This window comes from Anser anser (genome assembly GCF_964211835.1).
Source record: "Anser anser genome assembly, chromosome: 3".
Classification (NCBI taxonomy): domain Eukaryota; kingdom Metazoa; phylum Chordata; class Aves; order Anseriformes; family Anatidae; genus Anser; species Anser anser.
The window spans coordinates 23,521,705-23,538,633 of NC_139722.1; the positions used below are offsets into that span (position 1 = coordinate 23,521,705).

Here is a 16,929-nt window from a genome sequence, read left to right on the forward strand (position 1 = left end):
ATATTCATAATTTCCAAGTTTTGATGTAGCTATGAAATATAAGTTTGGTCATTCATACCAGATTCAATGTGACAGAAAATTTACTGCAGTCAGGTTAGTTTTCAGATAAGACCACAATAACTGACAAAAACAATGTTATTTGCTTAGCCTATCCATGCTAAACACATGCATTCTATTCAGTATTTAAGTGAATGGCTACACTATCATATAAACATCAGTGACTTCAGAAAGTTTAATATATGTAATTTTATACAACCAATTTTAAAGAAAATAGTGTTATAGTGATTCTGGAGTTCACAGATCAATATTATTATGCACTTATTTGCATTTTAGAATCACCATGGATAAGGCTCAGTTCTGCTCAGTACTGCAAAGTGTATTAAAAATGTAGAAAGATATATATAGAGAGGCAGGGGCAGGGCAGAACAAACAAACCCAACATATCTTTAAATCCAAGGGTGATTTTCTAAAATTACTTTCCCGTAAGCAGTCTGAATAACATACAAGAACTCATGAAGTAAAATTTTCCAAAATGACTTAATAGTTTCAGAGTCAGTACAATTTGTTCTGATACAAATATAATGACTACAGTTAATTAGTTCATATTTGTTTGCTATTTTCAAATTGAATGTTATTTTCAAAATTAAATGAAAATCAGAGAAATATCTGACTTACTCTCATAGTGAATTAGAAAGCCAACACTGGAACGACTGTTGTCCGTAGTGAACAGCAGATACATATAATTGCCGGTACTAATAAGGAACTGGGGTGCTTGTGTTCCATGGTATTCTCCAATTAATGGTGATGAATTAGCTGGCCCGTCTCTGACTTCCAATGTATCATAATTAACTTCAGTCTGAAATCTGAAAAGGAATACATAAGTCTGGTAGGCAGAAGAATGCTGTTAGAAGTTTAACTCATGTTGACCAAAGATGTCAATACATACAAAAATCAGTATACCCACAGCTCCATCAGTGCATTACTGTGAAAAACAACTAAGGACGTTTTTACACGTCTTTTTTTTTTTTTTTTTTGGTATCCTATAAAATTTGTAAGATGTGTAATATACTTCAGATCAACCATATGACTGGGCTTCAAAATGACATCTAGTGAGGAACCTCAGTAGAAAACTGCAAACTGTCTCATACAAAACTGCATTATGAAGATCCAAGAAATTTCTTGCCATCAGATTAAAAAACAGTTTGACATCTTAGGAATGTCTTCAATAATGTTTCATTATTTTATTTCAACAATTTTATTATTTGACATTTGGCAAAAAATTTTTATATATTCAGCTGCTTAATGCTTTATCCAAAGAATTTTTTCTAACACAGTTCACTAATTTACTTTTAAATAATTAAATTTTCCTATGAAATAATAATAATAATAATAAAAAAGCATTACGAAAATGTTAAACTGAAATCAAGCCCTCATTTTGAAATTTGTTACAGAATTCCTTAGCCTATCTACATGTGTCAAAAAAACAGATAGTATAGACAAGAAGAAAAAAATAAGGAGGGTAACAAGATAGTTGATTTACAAGAACAAAAAACTTTAAAATCAACAGAACAATCAATATCTGTGCGAATTACTAAACCACATCATATTTGTCCAGTTCATAAAGGATGTCTGTGTGTGCAGTCATCCGCTACTAGCTGTTCTTAAATCAAACAGATCAAATCTGCTGTTTCTGCAGATGAAACTTTGACTGACATTTTTCACATCAAATGCATTTCAAGACAGTTTGTGCTTATATCAGATATTCTTGTGAACTGTGGCATCTAAACATCACACATCCATTTTCCTATAAAAAAATGTTTCTACTATTACACAAATATCCATACTTGTCTGAATATATTTGCCTGCAAACACAATATTCTTATTTTTGTAAAATGCTTACCTTTCAGAGCAAGTATAGAAAATGTCTGTTTTGAGATCGTCTTGTCTTTTCCCATAGGGTTTACTAATTCAAATTCTGAGCTTAAAAATCTCTGTCCCTGTGCACTTGTTTCATAATGAATGCCTTTAAATTGTCTTGCCAATATGGGATACATGCTTAGCGGGTCTGGGAGTAAGAAACTGTGTTCTTGTAATTAAAGACAACAAAGGGGAATTCCACTGGACATTCCTTCAAAGTCTAAATAAACTTTATGCTATGTAGGTAATGATGACAGAATGAACAGTTTCCAGCCAAGCCATTACATTTTACTGACCCATAGCGTTAGTATTAAAACCATTTTCACATACGTAACAGCATCAGTAATGGTAGGTGAAGATTTAGCATGTATTCAGTAATCTCTATAGTTCTCATTCTCTCGTGAGTCCCTGAAAACAAAACCACATTCACAAATCCGAAAGTATTTGCTTAACTACGACAGCTAACTACACAGAGCTTGGAAACTCGGATGTGCCCTACATATATCTCCTCTCTTCACCCAGGAAACTCTCTAGATCCATGATGCTTTTGACCTTTCTGTGTATGTTGACTAAAATCCAAGTGACTGCTTTCACTGCTATCTGTCCTCTCTGACAGTGGAATACAAAGGTTGCATGTATTAAGCTTGCTCAAGACCAGTCTCCGGCACTGAAGTCAGCTGTCATGGAAGGACATACTTCAGACTCACAAACAGGGAGATATCATTCAGATTTCTTTTTATGAATTGTTGCCTGCCCACACTAACTCCTGAAACATGCTTGATAATTCTAATTGGCAAGTGCAAGAAGTATGTTAGCAACTATTTCAGCAAGTGTGTAAATACAGACTTCTTGCGTCTGGAAAGTTCTCTAGTACTGTTTAATTTACCAGGATAGATAGTCACAGAGAGCATCACTCAAGAACCTGACAGTTGTTCAGTACTTTTCCATAATTTCAAAGATTATACATTGATTTACCCTGCAGCAGAATAAGGAAAACTGACACACAGTGCTAGCCTGCTTTTAAAACTTTATTTGTACTCATAATGAATGGACTCCCAATCAATACTTCAATATTTAATTTAACAGTTCTGTTTGTGAGTAGAACTAATTAAAAATAAAGTGCTCTTAGCCAGCAATTGCAGCTTTCTTAGCAGGGCTGTGTGTGAATGATGGGTTGCAGACTCTTGCTAGAAAGACAAATCTTTAAGTAACTCCTACAGGAACGGCTACCAATTACAATGATCATTTTTCCAGTAGATTCTTATTCATCTCAAACTTAGTTCACTTTTCTCTTTTTTGAATGTTTTGGGGTGCTTTTGGGGACATTTTTTACAATCTTTGCATTATCATATTAACATTTCAGTAAACAATAAACAAAGATAATTGATTACTGGAAATTCTGCATCCTTACTGAATTAAGAATAATTCTTTCAAAATATTTTAATGTTTATTAGCATATTTATGTTGTTAAAAGGTAGGACATTCTCCAAATATTTCCAGAGAATTTTAAAAACTCTTCAAGATTACTACGTTATACTATTTTTCATGGATAGCTAGGTTTTGAGCAAATAAGATTGTTTTATCTAGTATTCAATGAATTTTTACCAATATTCAAAGTACCAAAAATCCTCCAGTCCTGTTGCTTTCCAGGCATTTGTCTTGATGTGAAATGCAGAATGTTTCAATGTAAAATGTTCATAGGGTTATTTGGTCATTTGCTGCTATTTCTGGAAAGTTTCTAAGTACTCTAGTAAGTCACATTTGTCTAGCAACATGAAATCCTCATTAGCTCAAGAGTGAGCTAATTTATATCACAAATATCACACTCATGGTGCAAAATTTAAATCTGGCAACTGTATCTGTGATGGCAAGACATACAGCAAAATATTAAAGGGTTCTATTTTTCCAAATCTTGACAAAATATATGACCGAATATTGTGCTTGGCAATTTATAGATCATTTTATTTCTTTATTTGATACTGATTTTGCTTACTGACTTGTAATTTGCTAATGTTATATCATTCAGCAGATCAACTTCTTTTAAATTAGAAAAAGATTTACCATTCAAGTTTTAATCTGGGTAGCAATGCTTTCATGCTAGGAAGGAAGAAATACTTTACTGAAAAAGAGACATTATTATCCTCTCATCCCCAAAGCATAACAATCTTAAAGAAATTTATTATATGATGTAGTAAAGCTATATGATTTTCTAAACCTACCAGGAACACTGGGAGAAGCTCCAATAGAAGCTTCTCTATTATAAGTACATTAGTATTGTACTTAATAGTATTTGTAACTTTGTAACTTTAGAGAAAGGAGACCAAATCCTTCCTTTAATAATGCTGATATAAAACTGGATTACATTAACTGACTGCTGTACTTTGAGAATTACACCAGATCAGATTTCTCAAGTTTGTTTCAGGGTAACTCAAAGTTCTTGCTTAATTTCATCACAGTTTGATTTGTACACAATACTCTAGAATATTCTTAATTGAATGTGTGTGCATCTGCTGAAAATTCAGTAAATGTAGCTCTTGAACTGGGCCATATGGCACAGGAACCAATGTTTCCCATTACTTTCCTCAGAAATATAGTGGTCATACTGTTAAGGTCTACAGCTACAGGCAGCCCATTTCCTTTAATAAAATTAAAATGCTCCATTTTACAACTGTCTGTTTACTTCCACTGAACTTGTGAAGACTTCCTGGAATCTCAGGGTTCTGATAACTAATTTAAAACAAAAAGGGCAAAGATGGCAAGTAAATATAACTTTATAATTTATGCATTGATATTTTAATAAGAAACAAACAAACAAACAAAAAACAACAGTGACTTAAATTCTGGAACTTCCTGCTGAACATAATGAAAGCAAACAATCTTTATCAACAGCTTTTAACAACACTGTTCACCTTGCCTGTATATTTCACCATCCCCACTAATGGCACTTCAAGTCTGTAACAGTGTCCAGTGTGTTTCCCAAACTGAAGAATGTTGCAAATGATAACGTTACATGGATGCATTAGGACACCAAACAAATCAATCAAAGTGAGACATGCAGAAACACACTAAACACATTAAAAAAAATAATCTTTCAGTTCAGGAATGTCTTGAATTGCAAACTGGGAAAGTACTTTGGGGAAATATAACACACATTTATCTGTTCCTCATGCTCTTGTCCACAACTCTGCATTTTTTGTCCCCATAAGGAACACAATACTAAGTAAGATGTATCTTAGGTTTGACCCAGTAACAATCACTTTTACATTCTTCTGCTCTTCTCTTCATTCATTTTCATACCTTTTTGTCTCTGCTCTTAGACATAGAAGGCTTGCAAATCTGTTACTGAATCATTATACTCAGCACTGTTGGCTCTCCCTGCAAAGGTCAAACTAGACATAGATTATTGCCTCTGCTTGGGTGACAGCAATACAGGAAGGCCTGTACAAGAAGACGCTGCAGCGTAGCTCCAGGAACTGTCTTTCATACTATCCTTTGCATCTTTGTGTCAAATGGAGTATCTAGTGTGACATTAGTATCTAGATCAAGCAATTAAGCAAACTGAGATTTTTATTTTTTTTTTTTACTTATTTTACAAAGATGCCTAAGGGTAAAGATTTTCAAGATTTTAATTTATTTTTAAAGAACTTTTCTTTCTTTGGAAAGAAAAGTCACAATTTTGAAAGATTCTTGAATGGCTAGTAAAAAGATCTAATTGAGGTCACAGTACTTACAAAAGGATTAAACATGCTGCAGTTCACATTCCTGGTGCTTAAATATAGTCTCACTACCTCCTGACTCCACGTAAGACCAGGCTGAATATAATTCCCCTTCAAAAATAATTATTATTCCAGAAGACCCTGAATGCTACACAGGGACATAATCCCCATTTGTTCCAGAAGGTGTAATTGAGGTCCACACTGGGATAACACCTTTAAAAATTAATTGGGCTGACCATTTCAGTTGGATAATACTTTAAAACGAAACTGTGTTAGCATATAGCATTCTAATATACACTGAATTTCTTGTATTTTAATAAAATAATTTCAAATATTTTCCTTCTTTGTTGTTAAAAAACATTATTTGTGCTCATAAGTTATTTGATGTTTGCCGTTATGATTCTCACCTGTCGAAAGTGATCTTAATGGAATGTCCTGGTCTTGCTTCAATCACCCATTCGCAATTAAGTGAATCCTTATAATATCCTGGCCACCCCGGCGGCAATATAACACCACTAGATGCTGTCAAATGTCCACCACATGGTGCTGGAAGAAAAAACATGTATACTTGTATCACACATGCTATTTCTAATGCAATATTATAAATATTCAAAAAAAACCAAACTTTACAAAAATCAAATAAAAAAATGAAAAATAAGTTTAATATTTAATGCTACTATTTTTGTACATTCTGTTGTGTTATGCTCTTTTCCTGAGCACTTATGAGCACCTTCTTTTCCTCAGTCTCTTAAGTCCTGCAATATCATGGTTTATCACTCTACACGTATCTTAAGACACAGAGCATGACACTTGAATCTGCCAGCCTTCCTTCTGTTGAAAAGCATATATTTCATTAAAAATAATATACTGACATCTTTTAGTTCTGGTATGATTCCACATTTATGTGGAAATATCAGACAGTAATTTAGATCCAAGTAATTTATAGCAAATTATTTTCATTGTACTGTGCCATCTAATACCTTATTGAGTAATGACTCAGCTCAGTGGAAATTATTGGTGTAAACATTCCATTGAATTACAGAACAGTTGAAGGTGAAAGGGATATCTGGAGATCATCTACTCCTGCTCAAAGCAGGGTCACTTACAGTAGATGGCACAGAACCATGTTGTTAGGATCATGCCCTCTCCCCAAAGGCAGAGAATCCACAGCCTTTCTAGGCAACCTGTTCCAGCGTTTGATCACTCTCACAGCAGAAGATTTTTCTTATGTTTAAAAGTAATTTATTTAATTTCAGTTTGCATCCTTTGTCTCTTGTCCTGATACTGGACAATTTTCTTTACATCGTTGAATCAGGTATTTATATACTTCAATAAATTTTCTCCAGAGCCTTCAGCGTTCTTTTTTAGTCTAGATGACCCAAGTTGTCTCAGTCTCTTTTTGTATGATGGATTCTCCAAGCTCTTAATCATCTTTGTGACCCTTCACCTGACTCACTGCTGTATGTCTGTATCTTGTTTCTACTTGGGATCCTAGGCTTCCGTATGCAGCTCTGTAGGCAGAGGATCGCCAGCGCTGAAGGAAGGACTTCACAGAATCACAGAATCGTCTAGGTTGGAAGAGACCTCCAAGATCATCTAGTCCAACCTCAGCCCTAACACTAACAAGTCCTGCACTAAACCATATCACTAAGGGCTACATCTAAACGTCTGTTAAAGACCTCCAGGGATGGTGACTCAACCACCTCCCTGGACAGTCCATTCCAGTGCCTAACAACCCTTTCGATAAAGAAGTTCTTCCTAACATCCAACCTAAACCTCCCCTGGCGCAACTTTAGCCCATTCCCCCTTGTCCTGTCACCAGGCACATGGGAGAATAGACCAACCCCCACCTCTCTACAGCCTCCTTTAAGGTACCTATAGAGAGCGATGAGGTCTCCCCTGAGCCTCCTCTTCTCGAGGCTAAACAACCCCAGCTCCCACTTGGACTTGATATTTCCTCTTGTTGAACTCTATCTTGGCCCAATTCTACAGCCTGTTAAGGTCACTCTAAACATCAGAATAACCATATTGTTTATCAGCCACTACTCCCAATTTTCTGTCATCTGTAACTTACTCAAGTTGCACTCTGTCCCAGTGATCAGTAATGATCATTACTGAAGATTTTAAACAATATTGGACCTGATATTGATCCCTGGGGTACACCATTAGGGGCTGGTCTCCAGCTGCACTTTGTGCCACTCACTGATCACAACTCCCTCAGCCCAACAGCTCAGCCAGTTTTCAATCCACCTTGTTCACTTGTCTAGACCATATTTTAACAGTTTGCCTACAAGAACCATGTATGATACAGTGCCAAACACCTTACTAAAATGAGATTTAAAATATCCATTACACTCCCCTCATCCATCAGGCCAGTCATCTCATTGCACAAGGATGCCAGGTTGGTCAGGCATGATTTCCCCTTCATAAATCCATACTGACTCCTCCTAATCTTGTCCTTCAGTATTTGGAAATGATTTCCAGGAATATTGTTGCATCACCTTTCCCAATGATCAAGGTGAGACCTGTAGTTCCTCAGATCCTCCTTCTTTCCTTTCCTGAAGATAGGACTGAAATTTCCTTTTTCCAGTCCACTGGAACCTCCCCTAGTTACAGGACCTTTCCAGGACACTTGAGAGTGGCCTTTTTATGCCACTAGCTGGCTTCCTAAGCACTCTTCAGTGCATCCCATCAGGCCCATTCTTGCACACCAAGTTTGTTTAACCTAATCCTCCTCCATAAAAGGACAAATATTGCAACAGGGCTATGAAAGTAAGAAGGCTAGACAGGGAACATTTTTCACAGCAGGATCGAAGGACTTTGGTGCAGGATTAAACAACATCAGAAAATACTGAAGACATTTAGAGAAACGTAAGTCCGTTAAAAAATTAAGCTGTTATAGCACAGAGCATTGGGATCTTATAGTCTAACACAGGCTATAGAGCAGTCTAAAAGAGGAAGGCTTTCAAGGTCAGGTAAATTTGTCTTGGTATCATTTGTATTACACTCAGGTAGTCAGTGGTGTCATTATCAGCAAGTTCCATATTGCTGTGCCCGGAATCTTTTCACTTGTCTTCTGTTTCTCTAAGTAGTGACAGGCAAACCTATTATGCCATATGGAAATTAATAGTAAAATGAATTTGTGAGTAGTAAATTAATACTCCCAGTTTTGATTCAATGCTTTTAACAAAAATTGAACTCAGACATTTGATTTTGATTTCATTCATGACTTGCACTTATCTCTGAGAAGTTTTTTCAGATTTAAAAAAGTGGAGGAAAAAAAGCAACCCACAAAAATGAAACATACACAGTTAATCGTCTCTGGGGCAAAATGATCATGCAGGAAAATGGCTTTTATTTCACAAGTGTATAGCTGATGAAGAATGAATTGTATTCTATGCCTTTTATTTTTAATTAAATTTGGTCATATTAAAAACAAGAACAACCAGAAGACTGCTGACCCTCACCTGATTATAACACATCACCTACTTCACATATTTCATGTATTGTTTGTTAAAGAGATTGTTAAGTATGGAGAGACACAAAGCAGAGCAACAACAAAAACTAACAGTTGCTCAGAAATCTCAGACAACCAGAAGCAAACTTAATTACTTCTAAACAAACTAGCAAGGATGCTTGCTCCATACTATACACTAAAAACAGGAATTCCTTTAATTATCAATTAAAAAGTAAATCCACATCAAAACAGAACACATCTTGAATGTAACTTTAAAGAACCATATTTCCTTCCATACCAAAATGAGAAAATAGAGAAAAATATACCCCCCCCCCCAAAAAAAAAAAAAAATTGAATCCTTTTGTCATTAATAGCTAGGTTAATGTCCAGCAGGATTCACAGGAAGGATAACTGAGCTTGATCTGTACCTATGTACTTTCTTACAGTCTTTGTGTTTTTGTTTTCTTTTCCATTTTTTTCCTCAAAGTGGCTCCTTCATGTGCTTGTAGAAGAAAACTACATAAAGATTACATTGAATATTGTATTAATTATGTGTTTAAAGTTTCAAAATGAGAAAAAAATCATTTGATGAAAAACCTCCCCTTGCTCTGTGCCTTGGAGTGGGCTGGTTTTGCTCTAAGCAAAAAAAAAAAAAAATTACATGGCTTAATCAGGTTAAGAAATCTTGTTAGTATATCTATATTTGCATGCACCACACCTAACTAACATTTTTTCCAATATCTCTACCTTTTCTTAGAAATGCAGTCTTATCAGAATTGAGTTACCAAGTTGTCCAAATAACACAAACAAAACAAATGCAAGAAAGGGTAATAAAATGCTTCACAGCAGCTATCAGAGATAGGAGTGAGAAAAAATGTGTGAGAAACAACCCTCCAGACACCAAGGTCAGTGAAGAAGAAAGGGGAAGAAGTACTCCAGGTGTTGGAACACAGATCCCCTGCAGCCCTCATTTCATTGAGTGCCTGAGTACATAACTATTATTTACAAGAAGACATACAGCTTTCTGAACATTACTTTTAATAGAAACACACAAGGTGTTTATTAAACATATTCATATGTCTTGCCATAGGAACTATGGAGTACTGTCACTGTTAAGCATCATGGAATCAGCCTATTTTCTCACTTTTATCTCACTGTATTTCATCCTACAGAGAGATATAATGTTAGTCTGTTTATTTATGTAGGCAAGAACAAGCAAATAAATTCAGAATTTTTGGATTAAATATTTTGGGGAATATAATGAATATTAAACATAGCTCTGATTTTCACTGTAATTCTAAGGAAAAGATGTACTGCAGAGTAATGTGTTACATAAAGAACTTCAGGTATATCTTTGCTGTGAGAAAATTAAAGGTGCCAATTTTTAAAAATGAATTTTCACTTCACTTTTCTGTGTGATAATTACGTTCTTCAGTATGCTACAGCCAAAACTGCTATAGCAGCTATAACTCACAACCAGGTAATGATGGTGACAGACAGAATTTGAAAAGAATAGCAACCAGATTTTTAGAATGCTAATTTATTCCAAGAATATAAAAGCAAGCTATCTTGTTTCTATTATTGCTCTCTCATTTGACTGGAAAAGTGTTAAAATAAGACAAATAAATAACTTCAGCTACAGCAGTCTCATTTGTGTATGAAATGTGAAAAGTAAGCTAAAATTAAATAGCTTAATTATTCAAACTGTAGGTGCAAACTAAAGATTGTGCCCTTACCTTCACAACGTGGGACAGCAGAGCTCCATACTACATTTCCATCCTGCATAATGCATGTTATGGATTCAGAGCCTTGGGTCTTCACAAAGCCATCATCACAATGAAAAGAAACAGAACTTCCTAGAAGGAACCTGTCTCCAAAACGCCTCCCATTTATAGGAATACCTGGGTCATGGCACTCATTCTGACCAAATGCTTATAAACAAAAACAATACAAAAAGAAAAGAAAAAAAAACACATAATAATAATAACAACAACAATAATAATACAAACCTTCTAAACCCTGACTCTTTTGGAGGAGAAGGGGAAGGGGAGGGGGGAAAGGGAATAACATTTGATAAGCAACAGGATTACAATATAATTGAAAAAGTTTTGGAAATGCCCCACTACAAAATCTGCATTGGATCTGATGACATTCACCACAATGCAACATACTTCAAATTCTGAATCTTTTTAGTTGTGTGTGGCTTAGATAAACGAAAACACTGTGATTAAATTTCCCAACTGTTTGCCTCTCAAACGAGAAGTGCAGTTTCACATTGCAGCTAATCCAGAATAAATAGAGGCTACAGCTAAAGACTACAGCCTCTGCCAAGGCTGGACAGAGCAACCCTCTTTGGGATGTGGACCGCAGCCTGCTTCCAGCTGGTGGAATATCAACTCACAGGGACCCACATCTCCATGTTGAGGGTGTTCTCATCAGTGTATGGATCAGTGACTTGTCGAGAACAGTACGGGTGTACAGAAAGCTAGAGGATCTATATGTCTTTCAGGAGGTGTGTGCAGGGGAACCCACACTTCGGGAAAAGGGATGAGTGCTTGTAACCCGTGTCCTGGGTATGTAAGTCTTTACACGGCAGGGTGGAGATATACTAGAACAGAAAGGTGTTTACAAATTTATAGGTGGTAAGATTTGTAAGTATCTAAAATTGTAGCTTATCTGTTGTATCACTGATATTGATCATTTCTGAACATAAGTCAGCAAAGTGCCCTTGCCACTAAGAAGGCTAACAGTATTCTTGGATGCATTACACATAGGATCAGGTCAAGAGAGGTGATTGTTCCTTTCCTTCTACTCAGAACTGCAGAGGCCTCACCTGGAGTACTGCTTCCAGTTCTGTCATGTGTCCCCCCCTACAACAGAGACATGGACGTACTGGGAAGAGTACGTCCACTCTTTTCAGTGGTGCCCAATGCCAGGACAAGAGTTACATGCTTTGCGTTTATAGCAGTTTCAACCAAAATGGGCCTCAAATAATGAAGGGAATTTCTCAGTTCTATCACAATGAAATAAATAAATGATAAAATTTCAGATAAGCTAATGAAAGGAGTATTAGAAAGACAGCTGAAAGCACTGCAATTATACAAGCATTACGATTTTGTATTTTCCCCTTTTCTGGGGCAATTCACTTCTGCATTATAAATACAAATATGTTCTACTTGTCACTATTATGATGAAAGACAGCTTGACAAGACATAAAATAAAAGCAGAGTTTCTTACTTGTGTAAGTGATATTAAATCCCCTTCCAGTTGTAGAGTGATCTGACTGAAATTCAAGTCTTACTATGTGCCCACTGCTAGCCAACTGAGAAGGTACTTCATTTCCAGAAAAAGTGCCAAGAGGTGGTAAATCTGAAATCCCATCATCTTTCACAGTAAGGTAGTCAAACTGAGGTTCCACATCAAAGTCATTGAAAATCAGATGGATTCTGCTTCCTGGCTCTGAGATAATCAGCCAAACACAGTTCATATTGTTCCCATACTCCTCAGGATAATTTGGTGAAAGAATAATTCCAGATGGCGTGGTGAAGTTGAAGAAACACGAGACTAAAGAAAACAACAATAGATTCTCAAAATACCCTATAAACACTACGAACATTTGTCTTTCTATTCTTGTGGAATAGGGTATTTTTGAAACCTAGGTTTGAAAACTACTACACCTACAGCAGAGCAGTAAAATATTCCAAACTATTGCCAACACAAACTAATATATCAACCCAATGCAACATAGTGCTATGCCAAAACAGAGCTTCTGTCTTCAAAAGGATTGCAGCCACGGCATCTCATGCCCAGAATTTATTTGCTTACACACATTCCAGCATTACACAGGCATATAGAGGCTGCTTCCATTCACACAGAAAGCTCACTCAGCTCACTAAGTCCTGTAGCCAACACAGCTGCAAAATACATATACATCCAAGCAGAACAAGACACCACACTTTGTTTTGAAAATCCAGTACCGAATTATAAGACTCTTTATAGAAAAAGTAATGCTATCTGGAGAACTAAGTGCCTAAGTGTATACCTGTCTACTAAAAAGATTAACTCCATTTAACCTTAGAAGAAGGAAAAAAAAAGTTCTCTATTTAACTCCATCTATAAGCTTACCTACAAATGTATTTTATCTTTTCAAACAAAATTCATGTTTAATAATCTTACCTCCCTGTTTTTCACATTGGATATCCTCATATTCCTCAAGTACATTTTCATGTTTTGTTAGGATATCAGGAAAACAAAGCAACACAAAACAAATCTTTTTTTGTACCTATAGACTCCTTTGCAGTGCCAGAATCAATGCATGTGCCACACTCCTTTTGAGAACTTACACACTAAGTGTTCAATTAGAGTCTTTGGCACGCATTTGTATTAAAAATGTTAAATGATAAAAATGAAATACAAAATGAGGGATGAACATTCTAAAACAATCCTATGTGATGGTACCCATAAATGAGCTACTGTGAAGCCAACTAAGAAAAATACATGACTGTTAAAAGTGTTCAAGGTCTTTGAAATGTTTTCCTGCTGGCTAGTAAAAAAATGCAAAGAAAAGCAAGAGGTCAGAAAATTATTACAGCAAAGAAATAATAATAATTCTTACAAACACAGCTGGGTTTGTTGCCAGACCACTGGTTGTTTTGTTGACATGTAATCGTTCTCTCTCCCACCAGTTCAAAAGCTGCTTGACATTCAAAGGTAAGTGTGTCTCCATGCAGAAAACTACTGCCAGTCCTCTTCCCATATGATGGAATTCCAGGGTCTCCGCAACCTCCTTTCTCAATTTCTGAATATCAAAAAATTCAAACACAATAGTAAGAAAAATATATTTGCCAACAATTTACGTGTCAGTATAAGAGGTGCCTTCAAAATATTTGACATTATGCTTTAAACTAATATTTACAACTGAAAATGAACTAGAGGTAAATGCTTTAAAACCACCTACAGGCTTAGGATCCTGTGTCTTTTCACAGGTCAATAACTTCCATACCTACACTGCTGAAGATACCAAAATCCTCATGTTTAACGACATGACTGCACTGAAATACATCTTATTTCCTGGTAAAATTATAAAGTCATATATAGTCTCCATTCTATCATGAACATATATTAACATATACATCTTATTTCTGTAATGAAGTACTAGTAATAAAGAATCTAATTTAACTTTCAAATCTGCAATTCATTAGATAATGCTATTAGCAATAAAATTACAAGTATATAATTTACTGGTAAATTCTATTAGTTTTATTTAAAGCACCAAAATACAATAAACACCAAAATACAATAAAACTGAGGAATTACTTTTAAATCTCATACTTCAAATTAGAGCCATATTTTTTTGCCAGCTGCGTTCAGCTACACTGAAAAAAGATTAACATTTTAGATCATACTTCCTAGACACCCTCTAGAAGATCTGCTATTTAAATAATATTTATTTTGTAGATATTGAATGCACATGTAGAAAAGAATATAAAAATCTAGTCTCATGAAACCTATGAATAACAAGAATATTAAAGACAGGAAATATAAATATTAAGTGCGCGGACTAGAAATGCTGTATCATCTTGCAAATTACTCTACAGTTAGCTGCCCATTGAAAATGAAGAATACATTTCTTTGCCATTAAATTTAAAACAGTTTTGACATTAATTTCCATCTCAGCAACAACCATAATAACGAAGCACATCTGGTTCTATAAACTGTGTTGCTACATCTGTAGTAAAATGATGTGAACCTCATTCAAATGAACTCAGCAATAAAATTTTGAAGTTATTTAAATGTTTCACAGTTTAATTCAAGGTATGAAATTTGAAATATTCAGGATAACAAGAAAATTCAACTCACTGAACAGTATTAAGTATTAATATAATTTAACATAATTAAAAATGTCTGCTGTCATATATTGCTAAAACTACTAATATTAAATCCTGGCAGAAGCATACAACTTGGCATGCTAACTCCAACAGAAATTTTAATATGCAGGATGGCATTATTATGGTACTTGTATTCATCCTCTATGCTTACAACCTTGAAGAAGTTGTGAACAGATTGTTGAGAAGCACGTATACTACATTTCACAACAGAAAAGGTTATTCATCAGGGTAAAGAGAGGCACACTTTTTTTTAAAAATCTTAGAATCAGACTTCGAAGAGAAAATTAAGTTACTTTTCTATCTATGAATTCAGAGCAGTTCCAGAGTCAGATGTTTTATTGAATAATTGTCTTACCAGAAAGCCAGAATGTATCAAATGAATGAAAACATCTTCCAAAAGTCCAGTACACAAATATATTAAAACAGCAGTAGAATAATATCAAAAATAGTCTGTATAAGTAAGGATTGCAAATTATATCTTTACAAATGCTTTAAAGTAGCTTCACCTGCCTGATCCCACTGAGACGTTTATTCTTAATACTAAAATGGAGCACTGAAAACTTGTGTGTTCCCAATTGTCCACACCCTACATGAAAACGTGGGGAGCTACTAAAAATTAGAACCCATATTTTAATTGTATTTTAAAAATTCATTTCCTCCATTGATAGCAGAGCTACTTCTAAACCAGCATGTGTGAATGATCAACACTCTTTCGAAAAACCTGTTGTGTCTTGGAGGTCAGGGCAATACCATCTCAGGGCGGAAGTGTCAGGAGGCAAACTGTCTGCAGGGTCTGGCAAAGTCACTGCTCAAGGTTTATCTCTTAAGAAAAAGCAACAAGTGTTTCTTTCCATGGATACAGAGGAAGTATCACAATATCTTTAATTAACGAATTTACTGAAGTAGAAGATAGATCAGGATGCTTTCTAATTCTCAGGAGATACACCAAGCCCTAGGAGGATCAACGAACCAAAACTTTTAGCAGAAATTACCTAAAATTAAGCTTTCTGACAGGTTGAGAATTCTTTTTTTTTTTTTTTTTTAATGGGAAGACAGTACATTATGTCTTTGGTCAGAATTGAGGAATTGAGGTCTTACTAATTGAATACTTAGTGTGTCTTAATATATCACCCTTCATACATGAATGACTGGTTTTACATGGGGTAGAAATATAATCTGAATTTTTAAATCTCTAATTTGAAAGCACAATTAAACAGTTAAAAATATAAAAACTAATTTCAGGTGAAACTTTTAAATACTTTTATTATTTGGATATATAAAGGTTTAATAAAATCTGTTGTTTGCCTCACAAAAACATATTTCAATGTTGCATTTTAAGTTAAAATATATTAGAAGGATATTTTTATCAAATTATTTTACATTGAAAAGACAAATAACTCATAAAAATGTCAAAATGAAATGTATTAACTTTATTTCTATCTCAGCTTCCAGGGTTTGTGTTTGTTTGTTCAACATAAAAACAATTCAGCAAATGCCACAACTTATAAGATGCTTTTGAGGATGTTTGATTTGCATTTTGGCTATAAAACATTTGAAAGATGCCATCCAGCTCTAGAAATCTACATCTTCTCAAAGCTTGGAGTGAAGACCATCTGCTATTACAGAAAATGTACTTTAGTCAAAAAAACAAATTATTCAGCTTGACTGAAATCATCCATTTAAATCTAATGGATAGCATTCACTCCTAGCTTCAAGTTTCATGCAAATTTCCTGGTATGAAGATTTACTATAACATACACATAATTTCTTATTCATATTAAATTATGGGTGTTATTATCAAGCCCACATTTTTAGATCATTTAATATTCTACCAATTAATTTAACTGTGACAAAAAATCTACTTTTCACTCCACAAAAGCAGAGAGAATTCTCAAGTTATATACAGTAAAAACTTTCCACACTTGTTCAGTTCAATGTCTTTCCTTGCTCT

At 34.8% G+C, this 16,929-nt stretch overlaps 1 protein-coding gene and 1 long non-coding RNA gene across 15 annotated transcripts in view; one reads left to right on the plus strand and one right to left on the minus strand.

The window, feature by feature from the left end:
• CSMD1 (CUB and Sushi multiple domains 1) overlaps positions 1–16,929 on the minus strand; it is a 1,157,973-nt gene that overhangs the window by 278,578 nt on the left and 862,466 nt on the right. For all 14 annotated transcript variants that reach the window (XM_083828025.1, XM_083828026.1, XM_083828024.1 and 11 more), the window contains 5 exons: positions 13,706–13,888; positions 12,328–12,654; positions 10,827–11,021; positions 6,041–6,179; positions 676–863 (listed from right to left, as the gene is read on the minus strand). In XM_083828025.1, coding sequence (XP_083684151.1) covers positions 676–863; positions 6,041–6,179; positions 10,827–11,021; positions 12,328–12,654; positions 13,706–13,888 — 1,032 coding nt within the window. The remainder of the gene's footprint in view (positions 1–675; positions 864–6,040; positions 6,180–10,826; positions 11,022–12,327; positions 12,655–13,705; positions 13,889–16,929) is intronic.
• The window catches only part of LOC310896118, a 254,818-nt gene that overhangs the window by 174,668 nt on the left and 63,221 nt on the right, over positions 1–16,929 (plus strand). The gene's annotated exons all lie outside the window — the stretch shown is intronic.